The sequence below is a fragment of the Watersipora subatra genome, chromosome 4, assembly GCF_963576615.1.
Source record: "Watersipora subatra chromosome 4, tzWatSuba1.1, whole genome shotgun sequence".
NCBI classification, from domain to species: Eukaryota; Metazoa; Bryozoa; class Gymnolaemata; order Cheilostomatida; family Watersiporidae; genus Watersipora; species Watersipora subatra.
In genome coordinates this window covers 26,355,369-26,380,193 of record NC_088711.1, presented here as the reverse complement: position 1 = coordinate 26,380,193, position 24,825 = coordinate 26,355,369, and the positions used below count along the sequence as shown (strand labels likewise).

Here is a 24,825-nt window from a genome sequence, read left to right as displayed (position 1 = left end):
ACGGTTGACTCACTTTGTTAGATAATCATCAACTGTTTTGTATATGTCAGAATTGCTATCAAAGTCTGTGAGAACTTGCGTTTCCTCAGCTCCAAAATTTGGCTTACTTTCCTCATTGCTACTCGCAGTGACTTTACTGGCTGTTTCTGCACCAGACAGCGCTAGTTTATATATGCTGTTTCTGCAATAATACAAGCACACACAGATGTCATTCTAACTCATGACTGTCTGAAAGTCAGCGCAATCAGCCGACAGCAATGCAAATAAATAAATAGTATTCTTAGACTCGAGTAAAAAAATTTTAGGATCTGTCTCTGACAAAGCAAATTCTCAGTCTAGGGCTTAGCATAGTAACAAAAAAATCTTCATTTAAAAAAGAACATTGTGGGACTGTCAACTCAGAGTCATTTTGAGTCATTTTTTCTTACAGAAATGTAAGCTACCGACTCAGACAAATGGGTGCAAAGGCATAACAACAATATATATTTAATATTCTTAAAACTTCTTAACTCAGTATAAATTTAAACTTAGTAAAATGTTCTACTTGGATGATCCCAATATGCGTAAAAAACTAAAAATATATTAAATTTTCTATACTCAATCATTTCATATAATAAAAACATGTTTTACAACACAAAGTAACAAAGATACATATGCAGAAACCGTGTTAAAACAAGAGGTAAATATCCACACTAAAGAACTTCAAATACATTCAGCTATATTGACACAAGTGTATCCAAGCCTTGAGTTGAATATTCAGGATTTTCAAAAGCCATCTCTAAAATCTTATAGAATTACATGAACTTGTCAGATCGTTGACAATCCCCCCAATATTTCACTAATATCTAAGAAGTCATTTGGTAATCCTATTTTTTGTGTGAGATCTTTCAGGGTGGCTACTACTCTCTAGAAGGTTATTTGATTAATGAACCATACTTTAAGAGGTTGTGCGGAGAGCTAAATAATCTCTAGGACATTGTTTCCGGTGAGCCCACTATTCTGCGGAAGGATGCTTGGCCAACCAATTGTTATCCTAAAGTAAGAGGTGAGCCCATCACTCTCTAGAAAGTTGTTTTGGAACCCACCATTTTTTAGCCGATTCGGTGAGCCCATCATGTTTAGGAGATAGTTTAGTAGGCTCAACATTCTCTAGAAAACTGTTTGGTTACTAGTAGAATACTATTTTGCGAAAGGCCATTTAATGAGCTGACAATTTTCATGAGGTTGGTAAGCAGCAAATCTATAGAAGATTGTTCATCTGTAATTATATACAAATCTTAGTGTATGTTTTTCTTTTTGTTTTCATCTCTGTTTCCAGTTATGTCCAATTAAAATCTAGATATGAAAAATCCATAGTAGGCCTAAACTGGATTTGATCTCAGTACCTCCAGATCTAAAACCAACAACCTTAACCATTAGACTACGTGTCATGCTGAGCACAGCAATTAATAGTAGTCGATATATTCATTGCATTGGTTAAAATACTCACTCACTTGATGCTAACACAGTTGACAGTTACGTGTAATGGAACGATTATTAAGTCGACTGCAAACACAGCAATTGCTTTAGTAAGGTAAGCTTACCGGGTAAGTTACTCAAATTCATTGGGTAATTAATTTATTACCCATGATTCAATCCCACCATAAAAAGCCTTTTGGTGGGCTTGCCATTCACTGATAGATTGTTTAATAAGCCTGACATTTTTCAAGAGCTTTTTTGGTATGTTTGTCATTCTTCATGAGGTTGCGGGGTATTTTTTAAGAGGCTGATCATTGAACTCATAAATCTCTGCGGTTGTTTTGTAGGCTGCCACTCCTTAAGAGAAAGTTTAGGGGCCTTTTCAGGAGGCCGCCAGGTAAACAACAAATCTATAGACTTTTTTATAATATTAAGAAAGTTGTTTGCTGGTACGTTTGTCATTCTTCATGATGCCTATTATTATTATTATTATTATAAAGTTTTTCTTCACAGTCGTGTGGTGGTAGGTGACTGATTTTAATCCGTGTCGAGTCTGGGTCTTAACAAAAGGCCAAAGGATCCAACATCTTCCTCAACTCCACTAAGAGAGGACCTTCCTCAAAATGTGAGCTATTCCTAAGATGGCCGTCTTCTGTATAGTCTCAAAATACATGTTCACTCCCACCTCCGCCAAGTATGCTACATGCCTCATTGATATTGTTCCAAGTGCACCAATTACTATTGGTATCACTTCGGTCTTCACCTTCCACAGTCTGTTTATCTCGAACCCAAGCTCTTTGTATTTACCAATCTTCTCATCTTCCTTCTGTACTACCCTTGTGTCTCCAGGTATTGCTATGTCTATGACCTGGCACAGTTTGGTTTCTTTATTTATTAGTATAAGGTCTGGTCTTCTAGCTTCAATAACCTTGTCTGTTTGCACATTGAAGTCCCATAGCAGCTTGACTTTCTCGTTCTCCAATACAGCTTCTGCACGGTGGTCGTACCATTTTGCTGTGTGGGGCAACTCATGTTTCTTACATATGCTCCAGTGCACTGCACTTGCCACTTTGTCATGCCGCCCTTTATATTCTGTCTGTGCGATCTTACTGCATTCGCTGACTATGTGGGACACTGTTTCATCTTTCTGCTTGCACAATCTGCATTTCGGATCGTTTGTTGACTTTTCTATCTTGGCCTTCCTATAGTTGGTTCTTAATGCTTGATCCTGGGCAGCAATGATCAGGCTTTCAGTCTCTCATTCAGTCATTATTATTATTATTATTATGAGGCTGGGGATTAAACTCAGAAATTTCTGAGGTTGTTTGATAGTCTGCCACTCTCCAGAAGAATGTTTGGTGAGCTCGGCATTCCTACTTCCAACTGTAGACATTGTGGTATCCTTTCTCGATATGAACTCAGAATGAACAACTGTAACCATTTAATATGCGCAAGCTATAAGATTGTTCATGAGAATGCTCACTATATTTTTGCTAACCTGCTGAATTTTATTAACAAGTTTTTGTAATCTAGAAACTATACTGCATCAAAAATAGTTGAGTCTTTAATTTAGTGAAAATAGTAATGGCTACCGGCAAGTTCTATACCTAATTAGATGATTGAAGGAGAGAGATGCTCTTATACTAAAAGTGTGGTGCCATTAACAACATCACAGTCAACACATGGGTGAGAGTAAACAGGCATTAATAGTGTACAAGCATCCAAATCAGATAAATCATTGCTTTCTCTTTAGAAACTTGTTCTATAAAGGTTGAAAACTCTACCTGTGTTTAAAATTAAAAACATTTATGGCATTCTTTTTAAAAATCACAATAAAACTTTACGAACTCAGTTCGCTTCATAAAACCGCAACAGTTGATTTAGAATTGCACCCAAAGACAATACATAAGTGGCATATGTATATTATTATATTGTTTTACTAACGTTAGTATTAAATATGGGATGAGGAGCCTGTAAGATAAAGCGAAGGCTCTAAATATGAGTGTCCTATCTTCCATTTTAATGAATTTAATGTATTTATACATTAAATTTATCTGATTACACTTAGAAAAGTTGACTGATGGAATCCTACAATTAGTAATAAATGTAAATAAAAAATAATTCTAACAGTTTCAATCTTATCTCTGTTTTATATTTTACTACAAAGCGAATTGTCATAATTAGGACTTTTAAATTTTGAATCAAAAACTTATAACGAGAGGGAGAAGAAGGGAAGAGTGGGTGTAAAAAAGAGGTAGGTGTGAGAGAGAGATAAGCGTAAGAGAGAGGTAAGTGTAAATGAGAAGTGGGTGTAAGTGATAGCGTATTTACGACCCATCAGAAGTTTAAACATGTAGTCTTCCCTAAATAGTGCTTCAAACATTTCTTCAGGATAAATGATTACATCACTCAGAACTATTAGGTCAAAGGTAGTCTACACTGTGACATTAATATAATACTGACTGTACCAGGTAATATCAAATACATGTATAACGTAAGAGAACAACAGATACAGCCAAGATGATAGATGTTAACTACATGTCTACGGAGATAGTTACAACACAATTATTTAACAACACAGAAATTTATACAAGTTGAGTTGCTAAAAGCCAAAACAAATAAACACATACATACACTGTATATTGTATAAAGCTGCAATCTTAGAAGCGACGTCTTCGTTTAGTTTTTATACACATTGTGGTGTTTATATTCGTAAAATACTTGAATAACTCATAATGCAGTCTGTGTGAAAACGGTGCTGTAGAAAAAGATGATGCTGTCGCCAAATAAGCCGCAATAAAATGATAGCTACTATAATCGGCAGCAACCTATGCTAGAGATGAAGGATGAAGATATAACCTATTGTAAAGATTTGTCGAGTAAGGCAATAGGCAGTCAGGGATGTGTAGCCATACTATCACAAAAACTTCCCAAGCTCATTGAGTCTACCTGTTAAAAGACCTACTAGAGGCGACTAAACTACTCGACTCTGTGCAAGTAAGAGGTAAGACTGAATACTAGCTCCGAGGCTAACTTAAAGCGATTCCAGTTAGAGCATTAATCTTACACACAACAATAATGAAATGTTTGTCTTTTTGCTTAACTAAAAGCTAAGCATAAGGCATATGAAAATCTCTTCAAAAATCCTGATTGAATACACCGTTGCCTATTTCTTTGATCTTAGCCTAATTGCAAAAACACTTCAAGAGAGTACATCGCTTATTACAGTTTAACCCAGTTTCACATGATTTATTGACAAATATTGAATTTTAATCAACTGAAGCGAGCGTTTAACTCAAGGAAAGACGCTAGCAATAGCCTAAAAGGCTATTGCTAGCGCTCTCTGCCGCGCTGCAACTGTCTTAGTGGCTATAGAAGTTAGCAGGGCAGCTTTTCTAGATGGCCTGAAGTTTTTTGTCCTGCCTTAGTCAAAATACATCAACAACTAACAGGAATACGTGTCTTAGAGCTATATAAGTTTATACAGACCACATCAAGCAATCTTGTCAAGAAATGTTGATGTACAGGAAGAGAGTAACAATAGACTTAGTCCTGACTCTCTACTTTAAATACACAACGACACGCTCATTGAAATGCAAATATTATTAATTTTTGTTATATTTTATGATTTAAGAATTGAGAGCCATAAATTTTAACTTTAATTGATTATAGAAATATAATTATTAACCTTAAAATAGTGCATTAAGTCAGTGTTTTCTCTTATCGTTAAATAAAATAATAATCCTAAAACACACCAACACCCGGACATCCATTTTAAGGAGACTGTTTCTGTCACTTTATCAAACCTCAAGGTAAGAGGTCCGCCATGAAAATTATAGCTCCAAAGTAATGATTGTAGTAGTCACTTACTTGGCACCAATGTATGCATTTTCACTCTGATCATCAATCAAAATGCTTCTATAGAAACCATCATCATTGCTATCTGAGACGTACTTTTGTCCTGTAATAGTTGGGAAATAATCAAAATGTCATGACTCATCAGGTGTCCACCAAGACTAACACCTATTTATGAAACCAATGTCAATTGCAAAATGAGGAACAGGTAAAACAGAGTACCTCGTAGTTTAACAGTATAATGAAAGCTCCAGGCATCATGTGATTATAGGAAAAATCACATTGCAAATAGCGTACATATCTGACAACGTGTAGTGTGCAGCATGTAGCAATGGAAGCTCTGTAGATGATGTTTAGCTTTTTGGAGTTGCAGTGAAAGAGACTGGTGGTTTAAACTCATAGAAGAGAAAGAGATGAGAGCATTTCCTGGGGCTATATGTTACGGCTTTTGTGCCACTAAACTCAGAGCTACCCGATTATGCTCAGCCGGCCCCTCAGTGAAGCCCTCACATGAGACCAGCAAGTTAAGATCATACTTCTCGCGATGTGATATATCATAGATACACATTTCCATAGAACCATTGCAACCAAACACAACTCAAAGTTACTAACGACATGTCAGAAGTATGAAAAAGTAATGGTTTCCATACAAAAAGCCATTCCAACGACGGCACTGGTCACCATCCAGTATGATAGGCTGAGAGTTCAAGTCCAACTAGCATCTTGAAGTTTATGTTTATAGATAACATTCCTCCAACTAAAAAGTATTTTTTTTGTAAAAGTTTTGTCCTCCTTTTGCATCAGTGATATTGATAGCTAGCTATTACGTTGTAAGGCTCTTGGTGAGCTCTGCAGTTGTGCTCACAGCAAGTATTTTGATGGTTGATAGTAGTTTTGATATACAAAGTGCATTCATACGTTTAACCCAAAGATTTGAGTCTGACTAGCATATATTTACTCAGGCATGATTTCAAAAACCTTTTCTTTTAATTTCATAGTATTTGATCTAGGCGCAGTCTTTGTAGTAACATGGATCTATAAAGCCGGTGCAAGTCTTGCGAAGGTACAGACAACCCCAAAACTTTGTAACCTAGAAATGAAATAGTTACCGTTGAGAGATGTGATGATCGGAGTTAGATTGGCTCTCACTCCAACTGTTATCGAAAGGATACAGAAAGCAGATAATGTGAACATGCTTCTCCTTGTAGTTTCGTTTGAGCTGTTCGATATGCTGTTATACACAGCTCGCTAAACACATGTTCTAACACCTGCTACAACTGGACAAACAAAACTACAGGTCATAAACTTGTTACCGGTATAGGATTTTAGTCTGAAAGTTTTTCCCTAGTAGATTTTTAGATGCATCTTTAAAAGGAAGAAAGGGCCTGTCTAAATATGTGAAATTATCCTGTTTAAAAGTTAGACAATCTGCTATAGAATTATTAACATAGTATTTCATTTTAGTGGCTTCTCCTACACGGCCAGCAAGTGTTCCAAACACATTTAGGCAAGCGTTTCTGTGGTAAAATACCATTTTTTGCTCTTTTTCCAAACTAGATTAATACTTCCTGCTCTTGCAGAGGTGGTCAGCCTTCACGCTCAAGTTTGAAAACTCATTTGAAACTCAACTTTTTAGATGGAGTATTTGAACATTTGTAACCGAAGACCTACACCATTCAAACTGAGGGTTGAACTTGTGTAAGGCAGAAATATTAAACTGATATATTTATCTTACTTTATATAAAAAATAATGTGGTATTGTTATAAATCACATGTTGTTATATTTCATGATTATATATGTACATAAAAGTTAAGAGAAAGAGTAATATCAAAAATTATTAAAACTATTTTGATTGTAAATGGTTTCGAATTAAGAAAAAACCTTCTGTCTTATGGTAAACAATTCAAATGCACTCAGACAGAAGTTTGTCTGAGTAATAAAATAACATTTTATGCTTTTCTTCAAAACTAGATCAACGCTTTCTGCGCTTGGCATGAGCATCTCTGTGTCGTTGTAAGTTGTTATATGTCTCAAATGTTGTCATATAGTGCTGTCATATAGTGCTGTCATATAGTGCTGTCATATAGCGCTGTCATATAGTGCTGTCATATAGTGCTGTCATATAATGCTGTCATATAATGCTGTCATATAGTGCTGTCATATAGTGCTGTCATATAGCGCTGTCATATAGCGCTGTCATATAGCGCTGTCATATAGCGCTGTCATATAGCGCTGTCATATAGCGCTGTCATATAGCGCTGTCATATAATGCTGTCATACAGCGCTGTCATACAGCGCTGTCATACAGCGCTGTCATATAGCGCTGTCATATAGCGCTGTCATATAGGCCAAAATTGGCCGGTAGACCAATGTAAGACCTGTTGTGTAGGGCTCCAATATCCTCCAAGTTCTCAAACAACAGTTTCAATTATTGGTATTTTTGGATAATAAATGTCTAGTAGATGCGTAGCATGTTCTAAAATGACCGCATCACTTTTCAGTGAAGAATGAGATGTCAAAGAAATACAGTTACCGTAGATGAGAATTCTAAAAAAATCTCAAATTCTTTTTAGATTTGATTCAAATAGTTATACAAAAAAAAATTATCCCAAATCTGCAAAGGCTTATTCACCATAAAGTATGATGGTGAATAATATGATTCACCGTTCTAATATGATCAATAATTGAATATTGAAAGATATATTGACTATATGTAACAAGCAATGCTTTGCTCATTACATATGTAGATATGCAAATCTATTCATTGTGGAAGGGGCTACTACCCTAGCCTAGAGTTTAGTAGCCATACATAGTTTTAGCCTACGTTCATGGTTATCTGGTAGAGGTCTATATCATAGAGTTATAATTTTATGATCTCTCGACTCAATATTGCTTTTTCAGTCAAAGATTGTTCAGATTGTCAAAGATTTAGTGGTACACGGTCATCTAAAGGCTAAGTTACATGATTGCTTGTCACAGATGAGTAGAAAATCTATAGTACTTCGCCAGTCAAGATTGATTGATGTTAGCTTTTGCTCTTGACCGTTTCTACTCATACTTTTATAGAATATAGATTAGATTGTTAGTTTAGTAGATTTGAAGTCATGCGCAACTTTTAGGTTCTAGTATCATGACTTCATTTTTCTAAGAGATTCTCATAACTAACTAGTTTATATGGTTAATTCTTATGCGAAACAAATAGAACCAACACTTTGCATATCTTGTTGTTGATAAAGTTCATGAACTGAACAGCTGACGAAACCAAAGAATCCAACTTCCTTTGTTTCCAGCCTTAATTAACTTGTACATATGACTTTTATTGGTATTGGTAATCAACAACAAAGTGATGTTCTTTGTTGCATGACAAAGAAAAAATGAGAAGACAGAAATCGGGAATTATTAAGTAAGTTTAACAAAAGTATTTTATAAGTTGGTAATCTAATATTATTGTGGAAGAGTTGAGATAGTGAATCATAGGATGTAGTAACAGAAAGTTATAAACTGAAATACACGACGGCGGATGTAGTATGTCGGTGTCACCAAATAATTGTCATCCGTGTAGAAAGATGAATACAAATATTTTGACAAATATTGAAACTCGAGGTTTAGAATGAAGCTACACTTTGGCTGTGATTCACTTCTTTTAGAGATTTGGATATATTTCGTTGTTGAACTAGATGCTGATAACTGAACACAGACTTTCCAAGTCAATCTGTTACTCCCTATTAACTCCCTACTAACAGCTGTTGTCATAAGTAACAACAGTTAAAATAGATGAAGCTAAATGGCAAACAAAGGCAAGAGGCGAAACTCACCATATAAGAGTAGAGCTTAAGAGTTGAGCTTAAGAGTAGAGCGAGAGAGATGATCTAACCAGAGTGTAACAAAGTCAAGGGTAAGAACAATGGTATATTTCAGCAATTAGATGGTTGGTTGAAGGCTAACCTAGTTACTAATCAGCTTCCGCGAGGACGAGCGCGTCTTAGCAGGCTCGATGGATTTCAGTCACGCCTCATACGCCACACTCACCATTGGCAGAGGTTGGCTCCAGCAACAAAACCACTAAAGGATTTGTTACCATAGCAACATGAGTGACGATGATATAATGATTATCAATAAAAACACTGCAGTCATTGACTATGATGGATCGACTATTTCTCCTGCTTCACTAATTCTATATTCAGCTTAGCAGTTCTCTTGTGTAAAATGGTTTCATTTTATTTCAAATATAACTGTATATAGTCACAAAAAATAGTCGATCAAAATATGGACAGAATACTGTAGGAGAGTTGTTAGAAAGTAAAATGATGAAAGTATGATGAAAGTATGATGAAATAAAATCACTTTCCATTCCAGCAACAGAGAGAGCAGAGCAGGGAAAAAGTAATTATGTCATGATAAATGGCCGACTTTGAACAGCTAATCGACTACCATTGGTGGCTGCCAATCGACTCGTTGCTGCAGGCGGCATGACACCTTCAGAGGCGAGAGTTGACACTCTCTTCTTAGTCTTCTCCAACTCAGACCAACGCCGTTCTTCCAACTTTGTCTGTAAAGCGAAAGCATTAAAGTGAGAGATTCGTTGAACAAAAATATTCTACAAACTGTTCGTTACTCACACAAAATAACCAGCTTTTTCAAAGGATAAATAGATGCAAGCATAATTTAGTTCATTTGATAATTGTAGAAGGATGATCTCAAGACTTACAGAAGAAACAGACTTAAAATGCTTGAAATTGTTAACTTCTGTCTAAAAAGCTTATTGCGTTCGCCCTATGACTTGATTGTGTTTGCTCTATTACTTTATTGTGTTTGCTCTATGACTTTATTGTGTTTGCTCTATTACTTTATTGTGTTTGCTCTATGACTTGATTTAGTTTCTCGGGAGTCAGTAACAAAGTACTATCAGCAACAGCTATGACCTGTTTCTTATAACGCTTGGTTGGTTCACTCCAGACAAAAATTTAGTAAAGATTGTCACAACTGCTTCAAGCTAACTAATAGAATAAACGTGCAAAAGTTTTAGAAGTTTTGTCCTAATTTCACATAGAAAGACCAGACTTGCTACAAAAATAAACCTGCTCCTGATCAAAATAATAGATAATAGGTATTGTTTCCTCTATGTATGAGAATATGCATGCCTTCAAATTACGTATCGATGCTAAGCTGCAGGCCTGCCTATGATTCTTGCATGAGTAGAATAAAATTAACTGAATAATATCATCATGAAATAGTTGATAGAGTATCGATTAACAAAAAAATGTTTCTAGAAAAAGATTGCAAGAATTTTATTTTTATACAGCATACCACCTACATGTGTCTATATCAGCTCTTGTTGTCTCATTTAACTACAGGACAAAAAGTCAAATTCTATTAATATACAAGAACAAACATGATAAATCTGCACAAGTGTTGAAACAAGATTGGAGTCCATAAAAACTAGATCAGCTAAATCTAAGCTATACCCTTAGCCGGAATCATCTAGCTAAATTTAAATCTTTGGTATCATCCGACAATTTGGCATTCATCCCTCAGCCTATTAAACCTTCTCTAGTTTACCATAACTCCAAATATATTATCAACCCTCTCGTCAAATGTAAATTGTTTGTGTTTCATTGATTAGGCAAGAACAGAGGGTAGAGGAAATAAACTAACCTTTTCTTTCATCAAAGCTTTCGTATGCTGAATGGAGGACTGGGAAGGTTTCGTTTTTGTCTTCTGCTGCAACTCGAGACGCTCAGCTTTCTTTTGCTCAAGTTTTTCCTGTAGAGCAGTAAGCTTTTCATCGTTGCGTAATAAAGTCTCCTTTGTGCTCTCCTTTCTAACTTTGGAGTTAGCCCGTCTGAAGGCAAAAAATGAAAAATTTCTCACATTCAGAAGTTACCATCTCATAAGGAGCAGAAATTTGACATCTGAGCATTGAGAAAAAGCGTACAAACGAAAACTGCAGAAATAGAAGAACGGAAAAGCAATAAACCAGACTTTGCACTTTTTGCACCAAAAACCATTCGATTTTAAATTAATTTATATCGATCGCTAAAACCATAGAAAAACCAGACAGAACTTGAAACTTTTCGAACTAATTATTGCTATTGCTTATAACAACTATTGCTATTAATTATAACAACTCTACCCCTCTTACTCTACCCCGAAAAAATTACCCTAAAACCTCTAACTGAACGCCACCTCCATTTGACCACCACTTTGACATTATTTGATCTTTACGAACCCATAATAGCGAGTGATCAGTAGAAAAGTGTCCATAAATCGCACTAATAATGACTTTGTTACATCAATAATAATTAATTCTTTTGTTGTTTCTGTTCGTACCGAAGTCCATTTTCCAACTTCAAAGCTTTTCGGTTTTTTTATTAAAACTTTGAAAGCAACACCATAGAAATAATTAATTACTCTATCAGGCTAATAGTAGTTCCTTGTTTAACCCGTTCTTGATATTTCAGCATATTTAAATAATGGTTTACATTTACGATGGTATATGAATGATTAGTTTTAGGCTAAAAAAGTGGTGCTTAGCTTCCATCCGACTAAATGTTTATCATTATTTGTGTGAAACGCAAAGTTTGTCTTTGCAAGTTTTGTTCTGCTAAAAATTATTTAGATGCTAATTAGATGCTAATACTGACAAGAGTTGAGACCAGAAGACATTGTGGAAAGTATTGGACATCCACAAGAAAATGAAATTGTTCCAAAGTAAAGCAACAATCAGAACGCAACTGGCCGAGCAAACGATGCAAATATTTTTGTTTTAAAAATTGTTAATTTTTATTTTTAAATGTATTCTTAGTAGGGTTTGTTTAAGTCACTTGTTCCCTAATATATATTTATAGCATTTGATAGAATATTATTATATAAAGTATAAATCTGCAGATTTATAGCATATTATTTGATAGCAACATTGCAACTATTTAAACTCGACTTACAATGGATCGAGATCTCTTAACTCCTCTTCTAATGCACATAAAAAGCTAGTTTTGGCTGCAAACTTTTGAAAATATATCAATGAGTACAATGAGCTTTTACGTCTCATTGTTCAATATAGTTATAAAATAAATATATGCCTTCAAATTTGGAAGAAAATGAAAAAATTGAAAGCTTCAACAAATTGCGAAGCAGGGCACAGGCGATAATATCATCAGACGTAAATTGCAAGCAATAAATATTAACTGGTAGAAATACCTTTAGGCTTTTCAATGCATATTTATTTAAAGATATACAACAAGTTGGAGGTAAGTTAGTAGATTCTTTGCATGTAAAAGAGTTAAGTCGCTTCATTCGAAGGGGAGTGCAAAATATAGGCAACATTCGCTTCGGCAGTAACGAGGTTAAATTAAAATTTATCTTCCCAAAATTCTGACGAGCTATTAGAAAAATACAATGTCAGCCTCTATTAGAACACCGCCTCTATTTGACCGCCACTATAGAGAAAGGGTTGAAAAATACAGCGCTATGGCATTCAAATTGAGGTTTTACGTTAAGTACTTTTGGCAGTTTGAGTGTATTAATTATCATAGGAATTTCAGTGAAGTGTTGAAGTATAGCAACTGTGATGAACAGGCCTTGAAACTCAGTTAAAAAATGAAAGTTCAGAAATGGAAAAATGAAAATGTAGTAAATCAGTATTAAACTTGCACACTCCAATAACCATGTGTCATCAAGTCATGGGAAGACAGGAGAAAGATAGTAGCCAATCAAATGTAAGTTAATTTCAACACAATCTCAAACACATATTTATTGATGAAATGATTTCATCACAACTGAAGAAACAGAAAAAATTTTCCAAGAGACATCAAACACTGTAATGAGTTTTTGAATAACATGACTCTTCAAACAAGCACTAGAGCAACACACTCAAGTACAACTGAATCCTTACTGTTCAGCCCTGGTTCGCGTCTCCTCAGCCCGGTGCTTGGATATGACTGTCAGTGTATTCATCAGCATCCTATCCTTTGCCTGCTTGTTTTCAAGAATCTCCGTGCGTTTGCTCTCCTCTTGCTCGGCTTGCTGTTCTTTGAGAAGTGACAGACGCTCTCTCAGCTACAGCGTATATCAGATATATCAGCACGCTAGTAGTACTTGATGATACGCAAAGAATCTACAATCTAGATGTTTCTGATTGTTTCATAGTTGAAACTTTTCATAGTATGACTTTAATCTATTATTAGCATGTTCATATACATGTGATCACCGGTTGAGAGTTATATAAATTGAGGCACACACAACGACTGGCTGGTAATAAATCACTGAAACCTGTCGATTAAGGTTCGACTCACTTCAACCTATTAGATGTGGTCCGATAGCAGCTGGAGAATTAGCAAGTCAAATGGAACCATCAGGTGAATAAGTTTTAAAAACTCAAAAGTTTCTTTGTGATTATGCATTTTGGGCCAATCAAATTAAGATAATATGATTCTAAATTGTGATTGGTCAAATTATCTTTCCTGTTGTACAGTTTATTGCTTGTTATTGCAAATTACCCCTCATTCTGTAGCCCAAGCACTCGCTTTCAAATGTGACTACAATATTTTCAACTTTTTCATCTCTTTAAAGTGTATGTAAACAGTACAATGTTATTACAGTTATTTTTTTGCAAGAGCTGTATGGTATCCAAATATCTCAATTCCATCACAATTTGATAAATGTCAAATAATTTGGCACTGAATGGCAAAAGCGCCTCATCACACCATCCTAACCACACCGCAGTGGGTTTTCCTCTATAAATATAAAATATTATTTTGCAGTACTATTATCAGTTGATTAGCATTCATCACACCATGACAATATTTGTAAGCAATGAATAACATATTTAATGCTAATAGTTGATTTTATATCGCCAATGATGGCAGTATAACAATACTATGCAAGTCTCACCAGCAGATGTTCACTATTATGCTTCCAAGCTAAGATATGTGGTTCCGAGTTCCACTTTTTGCATATAAAATTAGTCATAATTTCTTGTAGCCATATTGTTTTCAAAGGAAACTTTGTTCCCATAGCAACCAAAAAACGACTAATCCCTATGACTCACTTCCGCAATAGACATCTCGTTAAGAAATCTGTAGCCTGCTGTCTCAGTGAAGTCGACCAACTTGTTCCTACTTATAGGTGCTGCCTCCATGGCCCTGATCTGGTGTATAAGCTCGACCTTCCTCTTCATCTCTTCCTCTGCCTACCAATCAAACCATCACATTAGAGCACACGGTGCCAGCTAGTAGATAGTACTAAATAATATCACAACAAGAATGACTAATTGGCAAACTATAACAAAAATGTTTGTAAGAGCAAATTTGATATAAAAGTGCGACTCATTTTATTATATACAAATAGTATTAGCAATTTATACATTTTATTTGGACATTTTCTAAATTAGTCTCCTTTTAAAGCCTGACAAACATAGATATATAAAACAAGCTCTAGCGCAAATAGACATCAAAGTTAGTTGGAACCGGCGAGTTTCGGTATTTATCGCCTGCTTTGAACTTTCAACTCGAAACTTTCTCTTTAGCTTAGCTTTACGTAAGAACACAAAACTATGTATTTATAAAAGTCAGCATAACGATACCAAAGATCGTACTTGTTTAATCTTTTCTACTGTATATATGACGACATCAGGATTAGTACAACATTGGTGTCAGCCAGTGCTCACACATATTGGTCCATGATGTTATATTTTAGAAGTAAGAGTACGATGGCTAGAAGATGAGAAGAATTTATAGAATAGATAAGCTTGCTTAAGTTCAAACTAGTAGATCAGTAAAGCAGCCTGTACCCAAGGCTACATAGCTCAAGTTCTGCAGTGAGCTAAAAAATTTTGATATAAGTAATTGATACCATTCCCTTACGTATAGATTTTATGGAATGAATGCCATCCATAGTTGATAACAAAATACACTTAACTTCAACTTATGATTACCTAAACATACAAATTTTCCAAAATTCAATGTCAAACTAGAAATAAACATTTTTCTCTACAATTTAAATAAATTAAAACATGATGTTCAAAAGTCCTCAAAAAATTGAAATCAATAGGCTAGTACAAACTTGAAACAAAACATAAAAATTGAAAAAAAAAAATATATAAGCTAAGTTAGTTTTAAACTTCAGCTCTTTCAACTAAAGTAAGTGTATTTCTGTTGCTACCTCTAAACTTCCACATCTCTTATCTACAGATCTGATCGCAGGTCTCTAAGGCGAAGTAATCATAAATCTTTTTCCTATTTATTATTATTTTATTAGATTTGTTTTTCACATAATTAAAGAATTTACTTCTAATTTTCACACAGATAAATATAATGCATTTATTTATGCTGTGCTTAATTGCCTGCCGCATTTATTAAAAAATCCTCATAGGTTTGTAAGCTTAAACAAATTAAACAAATCATCATGCCTTCTTATAGAAATATTTACTCTGACATGTAGTGGTTTTAAAAAATGAAGCAGATGTCAAAACAAATTAGCTTCATAAGTAGAAGATTAACTGTAAACACAAGAAAAAGACTACTTCATTCCATTTCAATGCAACGATTAAAGTTTTTATATTTCGCGACAAGACATCAGGTAATATCTATAAAAACTGTTTTACATTTGGATGCTGTTTTTGTCACCAGTCTACACAGCGTTCAGAGTCTACACATCGTTCAGAGTCTACACATCGTTCAGAGTCTACACATCGTTCAGAGTCTACACATCGTTCAGAGTCTACACAGCGTTCAGAGTCTACACATCGTTCAGAGTCTACACAGCGTTCAGAGTCTACACATCGTTCAGAGTCTACACATCGTTCAGAGTCTACACATCGTTCAGAGTCTACACATCGTTCAGAGTCTACACATCGTTCAGAGTCTACACATCGTTCAGAGTCTACACAGCGTTCAGAGTCTACACATCGTTCAGAGTCTACACAGCGTTCAGAGTCTACACATCGTTCAGAGTCTACACAGCGTTCAGAGCCAAAAATAACTTGACGCCTTCTATAAGAAAGGTGAGTTTTATCAGCATGCCATGCCAGCTTTCCTCGCTAGCAATTTTTCAAACATAAAAGAAACCATAGGCACATGGATGGCTATCAGCTATACACTGTCTAAAAAGCAACCTAGAAAAAGCAAAAAGTAATCAACTAACCTCCTCAAGGGCCTGACGCATCAGTTCCTTGCTCTCTTCATTCACTTCCTGTACGATCTTGGCCTTATACTGCACAAGCTTCTTCTTGGCCTCCTTAGCATTCTCCCTGCCTCCTAGCACCATCTCAACGAGTGACCGCATCAACTGCTCTTCTTCCAAACGATCCTCGAGATACCTAAAGTCAGAAAAAAAACTTAATCGACTTTGCATACTCAACTACCCACATAGATGAGTCAGTCATCTATGTCAATCATCATGTCAACGAGACATGTTGTTGGCGAATATTTTTAGTTCAAGTGACTATCAATAAAAAGGTTACCTTTGCATTAATTCTTTCGTTTCCTGTTTCATCTCTTCCACCTTCTTTTGGTTATCTCCGATAAGCTTTTGCCTAGCCAAGATGGCATCTTCATGACTCATCATGCCTTCGAGTCGTCTCCGCTCAACTGCCGCTAGCTCAGCTTCTAGATCCTTCTGTCTCATTTCATTTTGCCATTTCAAAAACTTTGTAGGATCGTGGGCACCCGATTCCAAACTTTCTAGTCTAAAAAACACTACCAGTCGGTAAAACCAAATTTGGAAAAAATCGGTGTTGGAAAAAAAAACAGATTTTGAGCTACCTATATAATTCCATTTACAAAAAGCGATACAGCACATGTTTCCATGACAGAACTGGAGAAGTCAGCATAGGGCATTGCCTTACTTCTTGATAATCTCTTGCTCCCTTTCTTTAAACAGCTTTCCTTCTCTCATGATAGTGGCAGCATTCAGTCGAATTGGCACATCAGATTGCTGGAAATTGAAGCATAAGACGAAATGGAGCAAATGCAAAATTGCCACAATATGCTCTATATGCTTATATGTACATATTATCTAGTGATAGCGCACATTTCCTTCACATAGCCTGGGAACCAAAATTATATCCACAAATACTCAATTGATAACAAGATTACATAAACAAAGGCAAAAAACAAAATTTCAAAGCACAAAAGGAAATTTGGGGTATTATAAAAACAATTTACACATGGATAAAAAAAGCCTGTCACAAGAACCTTCGGTAGCGGCAGAAACAAGTAGCTCGGGGCGCCTGTAGAGCACCCAAGGAATTAAGTAGGATAAAAAAAAGTTAACAAGCAATCTATGCCTTACATACAAGAGTTAGCAAGTAGCTCTCAGCCACCTGGTATACTGCATCGCAGGGGGAGTGTGAGAATGTGTGTGTATTGGGAAGTGTAGTATGAAGAGAGCGGGTAGAATGAGCAGATAAACAGACTAGCTAGTACAATAGATACATGACAGGGTGGGAGTTGTTCGCTCTCTAGCATAGCTCTATGGATAACCACTCACCATTCTCTTTCTCCACATAACCTAACCAAAGTAGTTACAAAGTCAGCGATAAAACCAACATCGTTAACTGAACATAGCCTGGGATTGAAACAATTTTTTGCAATTATTGAAAATGCTAGTAGGAATTCTACTGGTTATGCTACATGAAAGCTTTAGTGAGATAAACTACCCTAGGACACTTATATTTCGCTAGTATTTAGTTTCGTGAGTAGCATACAGAGTAAAATTTCACTGCAACTTAATTTCGCAGCTCTGATGAGTGCGAAAATATAGTGATGTGAAAATAAATGCAGTGGAACAAACATAATTAGATTCCTCGGGTTCAGTTCACCGCAGGCCTGTATTCACTGGTTGCAAGTTGGGGCGGCTAATGTTAGACGACTAGTTACAAACACCTGGGGGTGTTGAGGGGGCTGGTGTAAGCCCCCAACAGGTTTTTCTTATGTAGGGCCTCAGCCGGGCCTCTCGTGTAAAGTTTTAAAAACTTTTACCGGAAAGTATCAACATTTTTCTATTTTTTGAGATTTGTTTTGTTTTAGGTGATGTGACTGACGAGACGTTTTTAAATTAAAATAGGCAAAACTTGACTGCAGTTAAGACACTCAGAAAAAAAGACATCTTTTTCTTTTGAGCGTTTTAACAAAGATCAATTTTGCCGATTTTATTTTAAGTTCATACGGAGGTTTCCACACTTTCGATGGGACATGGCCAAGCGGATGTTTGGTAAAACTTGATATTTTGCAAACCTTTATAAAGGTCGTTAACAAGAATATTTTGCCACTGATGATGATGATAATAATGACGCCTCTACTAAAAGTTGATGTTTGTCTCTATGGCTTCGAATAAAGTGATGTTCTACAGCGATAAAAACCATCTCCATAGCCGTTGGGCAAATAACTTTTCGAATAAATGATGTTGAGGTCGAGTTATCTGAAGCAATTTATCATTGCGTGGGAACGGACCAAACAAATCCGTTCGAGTTAACCTTGTGTTTGAGATGAAATGTTACATTTTATTCGAGGGCGAGTTATCCGAGTTTGACTGTACTTAGCCGCGGAAAGTTCCTAAAAAGTTGGGACGGCTCAGCCGGCCAGCCACTCCAGAGAATATGGGCCTGGTTTACCAATAAGAAAAAAATTTCAATTTGGGACTAGTTTGTAATTGTGAACCGCAGGTAGAATGGTGGGGGGCGAAGTCGATAATGCAATTTGATCGCTTGCTGCCAGTTGTTTCTTGAACTATCAATGAACAAAGCTATTTAATTTCACGTTTTCGCTCGTTCATTATGATAGTTTAGTTTCGCACATGAAATTTTCGCGAGAGGATGACTCCGCGAAAATGCGAAAGTTAGATGAGGCGAATACATAAGTGTCCTAGGGTATATAAATGCTACGCGTAACGGGCTGCGCCGGTGGCCCCCAACCTGATGTAATTCTAAATAGAAACGACCAGCATGTATGCAACCCAACAGTTGCTCACAGAACTACTACACATTAAAGATGTTATAAAAAGCCCTTCACACTCTGCACTTCTAACTAAAATATGCAGAAAAATATTGTCTAAAATCCAATCAGACTTTGTCCAAATAGATATTTCAGAAAATAATATCAGTGTATGAGCACCAATCACACTGGCAACAGGATTTTACCGTATTCAAACACCTACCATGACCTCCTTTGGCAGAGGCTTAGCTTTATAACTGTCAAACTTTAATTTCTTGTCTGCATCCATTCTTATTCGCTCGAGTTTCTTCTCCGTTTTCACTGACTTGTTTGGGTTGGCGCATGTGAATTGTTTCTTAGACGAGTCCATGAGTCGCCCCTCGGCAGCCCGGCGGTTCTCTACACGCTTCTCTTGCAGCTTACCAATCTCCTTGGGTGGCTCATAAACTGTCTTTGGTACCGGTTTGTGTTTTTTTAGTTTCGGGATCTGAAAATTGCATGTTAATTTCACTTTACGTTTAAGGTTCTTGTCTGTGAGTATGTTTTCACAAAAAAACTCATTAATATTTAAAAACTCCAGTTAATTTGCCGTTAAAAAACAAGCCTCTAAAAATAGAAGTTTCCATAGTGCAGAATGGTGAACTGATGTCATAACCTCTGATGTCATCAAAGGAGGGCTAAGGTTTTTCCTCCCTATGAATTAGGTGTCAACTAACATTCCACCAATTTCAGCGGTTTTAAAAAAAAAATTACTAAATCATCAATCAGTACAACCAACTTGCCAAGTCCTATCTTTAGTTTAAATTTTAAAATATTTCATCAGTCATTCAAGTAGCTCAGCCAGAGAACCTGGCGCTTACAGGACTAGCGACAACAAAACCTCTTCACTTTGATAACCAAGCATAGAACTTTATGGCTGGAATGCCTACACACAATGTTTGAGCAGTGACTAGTGAAGTTATCCTACACTCATGGCATTGACAAAAACATCACTATTAAACTAATATTCAAGATATGCGTATACAGTGTAAGTCAATCTACACAAACTGTACATGAGAGTTTAAAGTTAATTCCACATCAGCTTAAAAATATGTTACTCTGGCCTACCGGTTGAGGGAGTGGTACACTTCTGGGGCGTGGCCTAGTCAGGTTGAACTCTTGAACTTTGGTGAGAGGCAACTCTTTCTTTGATGAACCCTGTCTAGCATCCACCTTCTTCTTGAGTTCTTCCACCAGTTCCCTCAACTCTGGAAGCCACCTTGACCATACACACAGATTACAGACATTGCATGCCAGAAGCTTTACCACTGACGGCCATAAGTTAGAAAATCAAGAACAGATTTCTATGCTACCATTCAACAAACGTCATAACAAGTTATAATAATTTATAGCTGAAATTTTGATAACTAAATATTTTAGTATTAACTCAGCACGTATGTGTAAACCTCTCCTGTCTTTTTACCTATTTACAAGAGACTATTGGATGATGTAAGTTAGCATAAACTTTGGATAAAATTTAATAATTTCTGTTTTTTTTATTTTTATCAATTTACTGTCTCCATTTCTCTTTTTTTTCTGTCTCTATGTCTCTATTTGTCTCTGTTTCAATTAATTTGAAAGAGCTATTGTTTTACCCTTTGAAGAATTTACAGGGTACAACGACTACAAAATGCAAAAAAAAAACAGACATTGACACTTTTATTTTTATTTCCACCGACATACTCTAAAATATGTTGAAAAAATCTGTGAACCTAAAAATAAAAAATGAGTGGCCCAATTTACTGTCTCCATTTCTCTTTTCTTTTGTCTCTATTTTTCTCTGTTTTTATTAATTTAAAGTATCTTTGACATTCAGCAGAAAACAACCTTGAGACAAATTTGATAGTAAAAATTGAATAAAATCGATTACACGTAAATCGCATCAAGAGAAAACAAACCTCGTTATGGGAGAAAGAAGAGTTGTCTGAACAAACGTAACGTCGTACAACTTGCACCATTCGTCTTTCATCCAGCTCCGCAGATTTGCATCATTTGTAAAAAAGTTGAGAAACTACAAATTAGTTAAATCAGATTTTAGAAAGAGGAGTGAGTATGTATCCTTGTGTAATATTATATTTCACAAACTATGTTTGTACATGTAGTTGTATAAACTGTGTTCTGCGTATAATATATGCTGCTGTACGGATAAAGCTAAACAAAGTACTAACAGTTTGAGCGGTACAATATAATAGATGACATACATATTAATGATGAATAAATATATATTAGATGCGATACATGGCTGAAATACTTCAAAGGCTTAGGAAGGAAGGAGCAATAATGCAAACCAAGTTTTTTCCTCTTTGTATTAATACAAAATTTAGAATTGCAACACAAAACTGCGCTAGTACACTAGTACGCTAGTACGCTAGTACGCTAGTACACTAGTACGCTAGTACACTAATCAGGTTTGTTAACAACTTCATTTCCCATCTAGAATTGACTTGCGCTGACGTAGGCAGATGACCACAGAGGTCATATTGATAATATATTGCATCTGGCATTCAATTAATTTTTTGAGTAAAAACTAAAAAAATTAACAGTTGTATGAAGTAGTTTAGGGTTTTTACAGTACGTAATAAGAGTAGTGGAGGTAGCACTCCCCCGCAAGAAAATATAATTTGAGATCTCTATTTGCCTCCATAAAGTTTGCTTACTGGCTAAAATGTATATTGTCGTTGAAACTCACTTTGTACATTATGTTGAAATCTTGAGTGCGCACAAATCTGCGGAAGTGAGCCATCCCTATCTCATCTATCCTGAACAGCGCCAGGTATGTGAGCACTGAAAAATAAACAAAAATCACTTTTTCAGTACTAACAGATATCAGAAAAATTGTATTTAAATATCCTGCAAGTTTACTTTTTTACAGTTGGCTAACTCAAATAATCTAAAAAAATGAAATCGCCAAAATGATGATTGTATACTTCGTTAACATGTAACAATTTCCACTATTTATTTAAAATGTTTAATAATAATAATTAAACAAATACGGCTGAATGAAATTAATTTTATGATATTGTTGGTAAGATATAAACAAACCTTTGAGGAGAGATTCATGAGAAAATGGCACTCCCTTTCCTTGAGTGTTATAAAAAGGTTTGGTTACAACCAAAGCTACATTCTGATATCGTAAAACACCAGAGAACACCTCAGAGACAAATGTAGCATCAACATCCTTTAAACCCTACAAAACAAGCGCCATGCATTAAATAATTACCTAAATTTGCTAGCGTCTCCATTTGGTCATATGTAAAATGTTTGAAGGAAAAAAAAATTAGCATTTTAGGGCATCAACTTATGATCAGTAAGTCAGCTGTTGCAGTCATACAAAGACCATCGGTGATGTTAAAAAAGGCATCCAACCACAGGTGCTCCTGTACTACATTAGTCTAAGGTATGTAAAACCCGCTTAAAAAACCTTTTAAGGTGGCTCACAGGGGTACCAGACTATAAGCATTCTGTGAGTTTTATTTACTGTTACTATGAGTTTAGTAAAAATATCTGAATAACTTTGTCAAAAGTCACATGAAGCAACCAGAAAATGTTCCCACAAAAACTGTATTTGGCAACACATAGTAGTAAAAATTAACTGATTGATATTATATAAATTTCTTTGTAAAATTAAAACAGTACAATGCTGTTTGTGCTATGTAAGTTATAAAAAAGATACGGAAGGCGCTGAGAGTGAACCGAGGCCACCTCATTCAGATGCAAAGATTAAGACCAATGAACAACCAAAAGCTCCTGAGATGTATTGGAGTTGTATAGATAATCCTCAATGACACTAAAGCACTAAATTATTAACTTAATTTGTATATTGTACTTACTCTGGTTTCAAGATAGTCAGATAAGTGATCTTCAGGCGATAGAAATGTATTGGTATATGAGTCAAGGATCTCCACACAGTAATATAACAATTCTCTATGGTTCATCTTTAAGTGCGATGCGGGAATGTAATTGTGTGTCAATACTACAAAACAACCCATCACTATAAATCTATGAACATACATTAATTAGTAATAACAGAAATTAATGCTTGGCTGATGCAGAGCCATGTTAGTTGCAAAATTACCTATGCACCTCTAAAATTGTTTTTTTTTCCAATGTGTAGTCAACATGTGGAATGTTTTAGTATAGTGCCTTGGCTTTGGGAATGAAGAGGGTAAGTGAAAGTTGCAACAGATACAAAATGAAATAAACTACATATTAAACGCAAACTACCAAAACTAAATCTAAATAAGCTGGTATTTGTTTTACCATTTGGTTACTGAGTTGAACCTGTTGTGAGAATTTTTGTGGTTTTAATAATTTCTAAAATGAGCAATTTTAACATAAGGTAACAATAGTTCAAGTGGTTGGCAAATTATGTGTAACCAAAAAACGTGAAGCATCAAATCTGCAATAACTTGTTACATACAATGCGTATGACACATCATATTTCAATTCTGTCTAATCATCAAAATAAAAATGGATGTACAAAAGCTACGGTAATCTAGAATTATGCTTTCTAAAATCATTACAACAATTGTTTTAGCACTAGTACAGAAAGTTATTAAAGGGACATGCTAACCTGGAGCAACCCACTTACATGGTGGTTCACAATTCTCTAGTTTGTTTGTTAGAAGGCAACTTCCATTTTTGTAGCTTAAGCTGTTCATGCAGTGCACAAGGTATGCAAAGCTAGAGTAGCACGATAACTTGAGAATCAATAAGTAGAAGAACATAACTCTGACTAAAGTAGTAAAACAGGCCAAAAAGGGAAACTTCGACATGTAGCTGCAGGTTATAGCATGTTTGGGAAATTCTTAGCTTAATTGTAGGTTGCTGCCCTATGGAAGCTGCAGCTAATTTACCAGTATGCTCAGCATCCAATCCTCAGAGAGCAAGACTGCCTTCAAAAGCAGAAAATTTTAACGCCGAAAAAATAACATATCCCATAGCAACAGGAGTAGAAAAGCGATGCTGTCAACAGTTTTTAGATTCTTCATCTGATATGCCACAGATCGTGAAAGGTGTTGTAGCTTATCTTCCTTAGTTTTTTCCATCAAAAATTAGTATCACATTGATACATCTCTCTGCTCAATAATGATAAGGAAACTTGTGCTTTTTTATCACCACTATTCACGCTAAAAAACTATTCACACAAAGTTTTTTCCTGGTGATAAAATATGTTTGCAATTAAATTGCTTTTTATCTGAAACATTCTACGTGCTGTGCATGTATAAGCAATATGTGTTTGTTTAGCTTGACATATATTTGTTCATAATCAATTATTAGTGCAGTTTTGACCATCTTGTCCATATTAGATTAGGTTATAGATTAGGTACTTGTCCTTTTAATTATTCTTCTTTCGTAGAAAGAAACAAGAAAAAACAAAGTAGAAATGCTAATCTAAACCTGCTAATCCAAACCCATTTCAGATTAACATTTTTGGGCCAATTCACAGGCATGCAATTTAGTATAAGAAATTCGACTGAATTATAAGTTTTTACACACTAGTTACATCGTAGTAGCAAATAAATAACATTAATAATAATTATT

At 35.5% G+C, this 24,825-nt stretch overlaps 2 protein-coding genes across 2 annotated transcripts in view; both read right to left on the bottom strand.

Moving 5' to 3' along the window:
• LOC137395007 (uncharacterized) overlaps positions 1-9,323 on the bottom strand; it is a 50,998-nt gene extending 41,675 nt beyond the window's left edge. The window contains exons 1-4 of the mRNA XM_068081788.1: positions 9,130-9,323; positions 6,423-6,590; positions 5,329-5,419; positions 14-181 (exon numbers count right to left, since the gene is read on the bottom strand). Of these exons, the coding sequence (XP_067937889.1) occupies positions 14-181; positions 5,329-5,419; positions 6,423-6,507 (344 nt within the window). The 5' untranslated portion in view covers positions 6,508-6,590; positions 9,130-9,323. The remainder of the gene's footprint in view (positions 1-13; positions 182-5,328; positions 5,420-6,422; positions 6,591-9,129) is intronic.
• Positions 9,324-9,524: 201 nt separating this feature from the next.
• On the bottom strand, positions 9,525-23,216 carry LOC137393341 (cilia- and flagella-associated protein 99-like). Its single transcript, XM_068079846.1, has 13 exons — positions 23,112-23,216; positions 22,324-22,468; positions 21,971-22,065; positions 21,180-21,292; positions 20,350-20,500; positions 19,466-19,729; positions 17,157-17,245; positions 16,773-16,997; positions 16,454-16,628; positions 14,361-14,501; positions 13,206-13,369; positions 10,970-11,156; positions 9,525-9,863 (listed from the first exon to the last, which is right to left on the bottom strand). Exons 1-13 carry the CDS (start codon positions 23,214-23,216, stop codon positions 9,702-9,704), a joined length of 2,016 nt encoding a protein of 671 aa, XP_067935947.1. The 3' UTR covers positions 9,525-9,701.
• Positions 23,217-24,825: the final 1,609 nt, after the last annotated feature.

Excerpts from the sequence above, each read along its gene's own strand:
- LOC137393341 (XM_068079846.1), bottom strand. The coding sequence starts at position 23,216 with ATGAACCATAGAGAATTGTTATATTACTGTGTGGAGATCCTTGACTCA. Across the intron at positions 13,370-14,360 it reads ACGAGATGTCTATTGCGGAA|CTGAGAGAGCGTCTGTCACT; the intron begins GTGAGTCATAGG and ends TATACGCTGTAG. Across the intron at positions 11,157-13,205 it reads ACGCGAACCAGGGCTGAACA|ACGGGCTAACTCCAAAGTTA; the intron begins GTAAGGATTCAG and ends TTTTGCCTTCAG.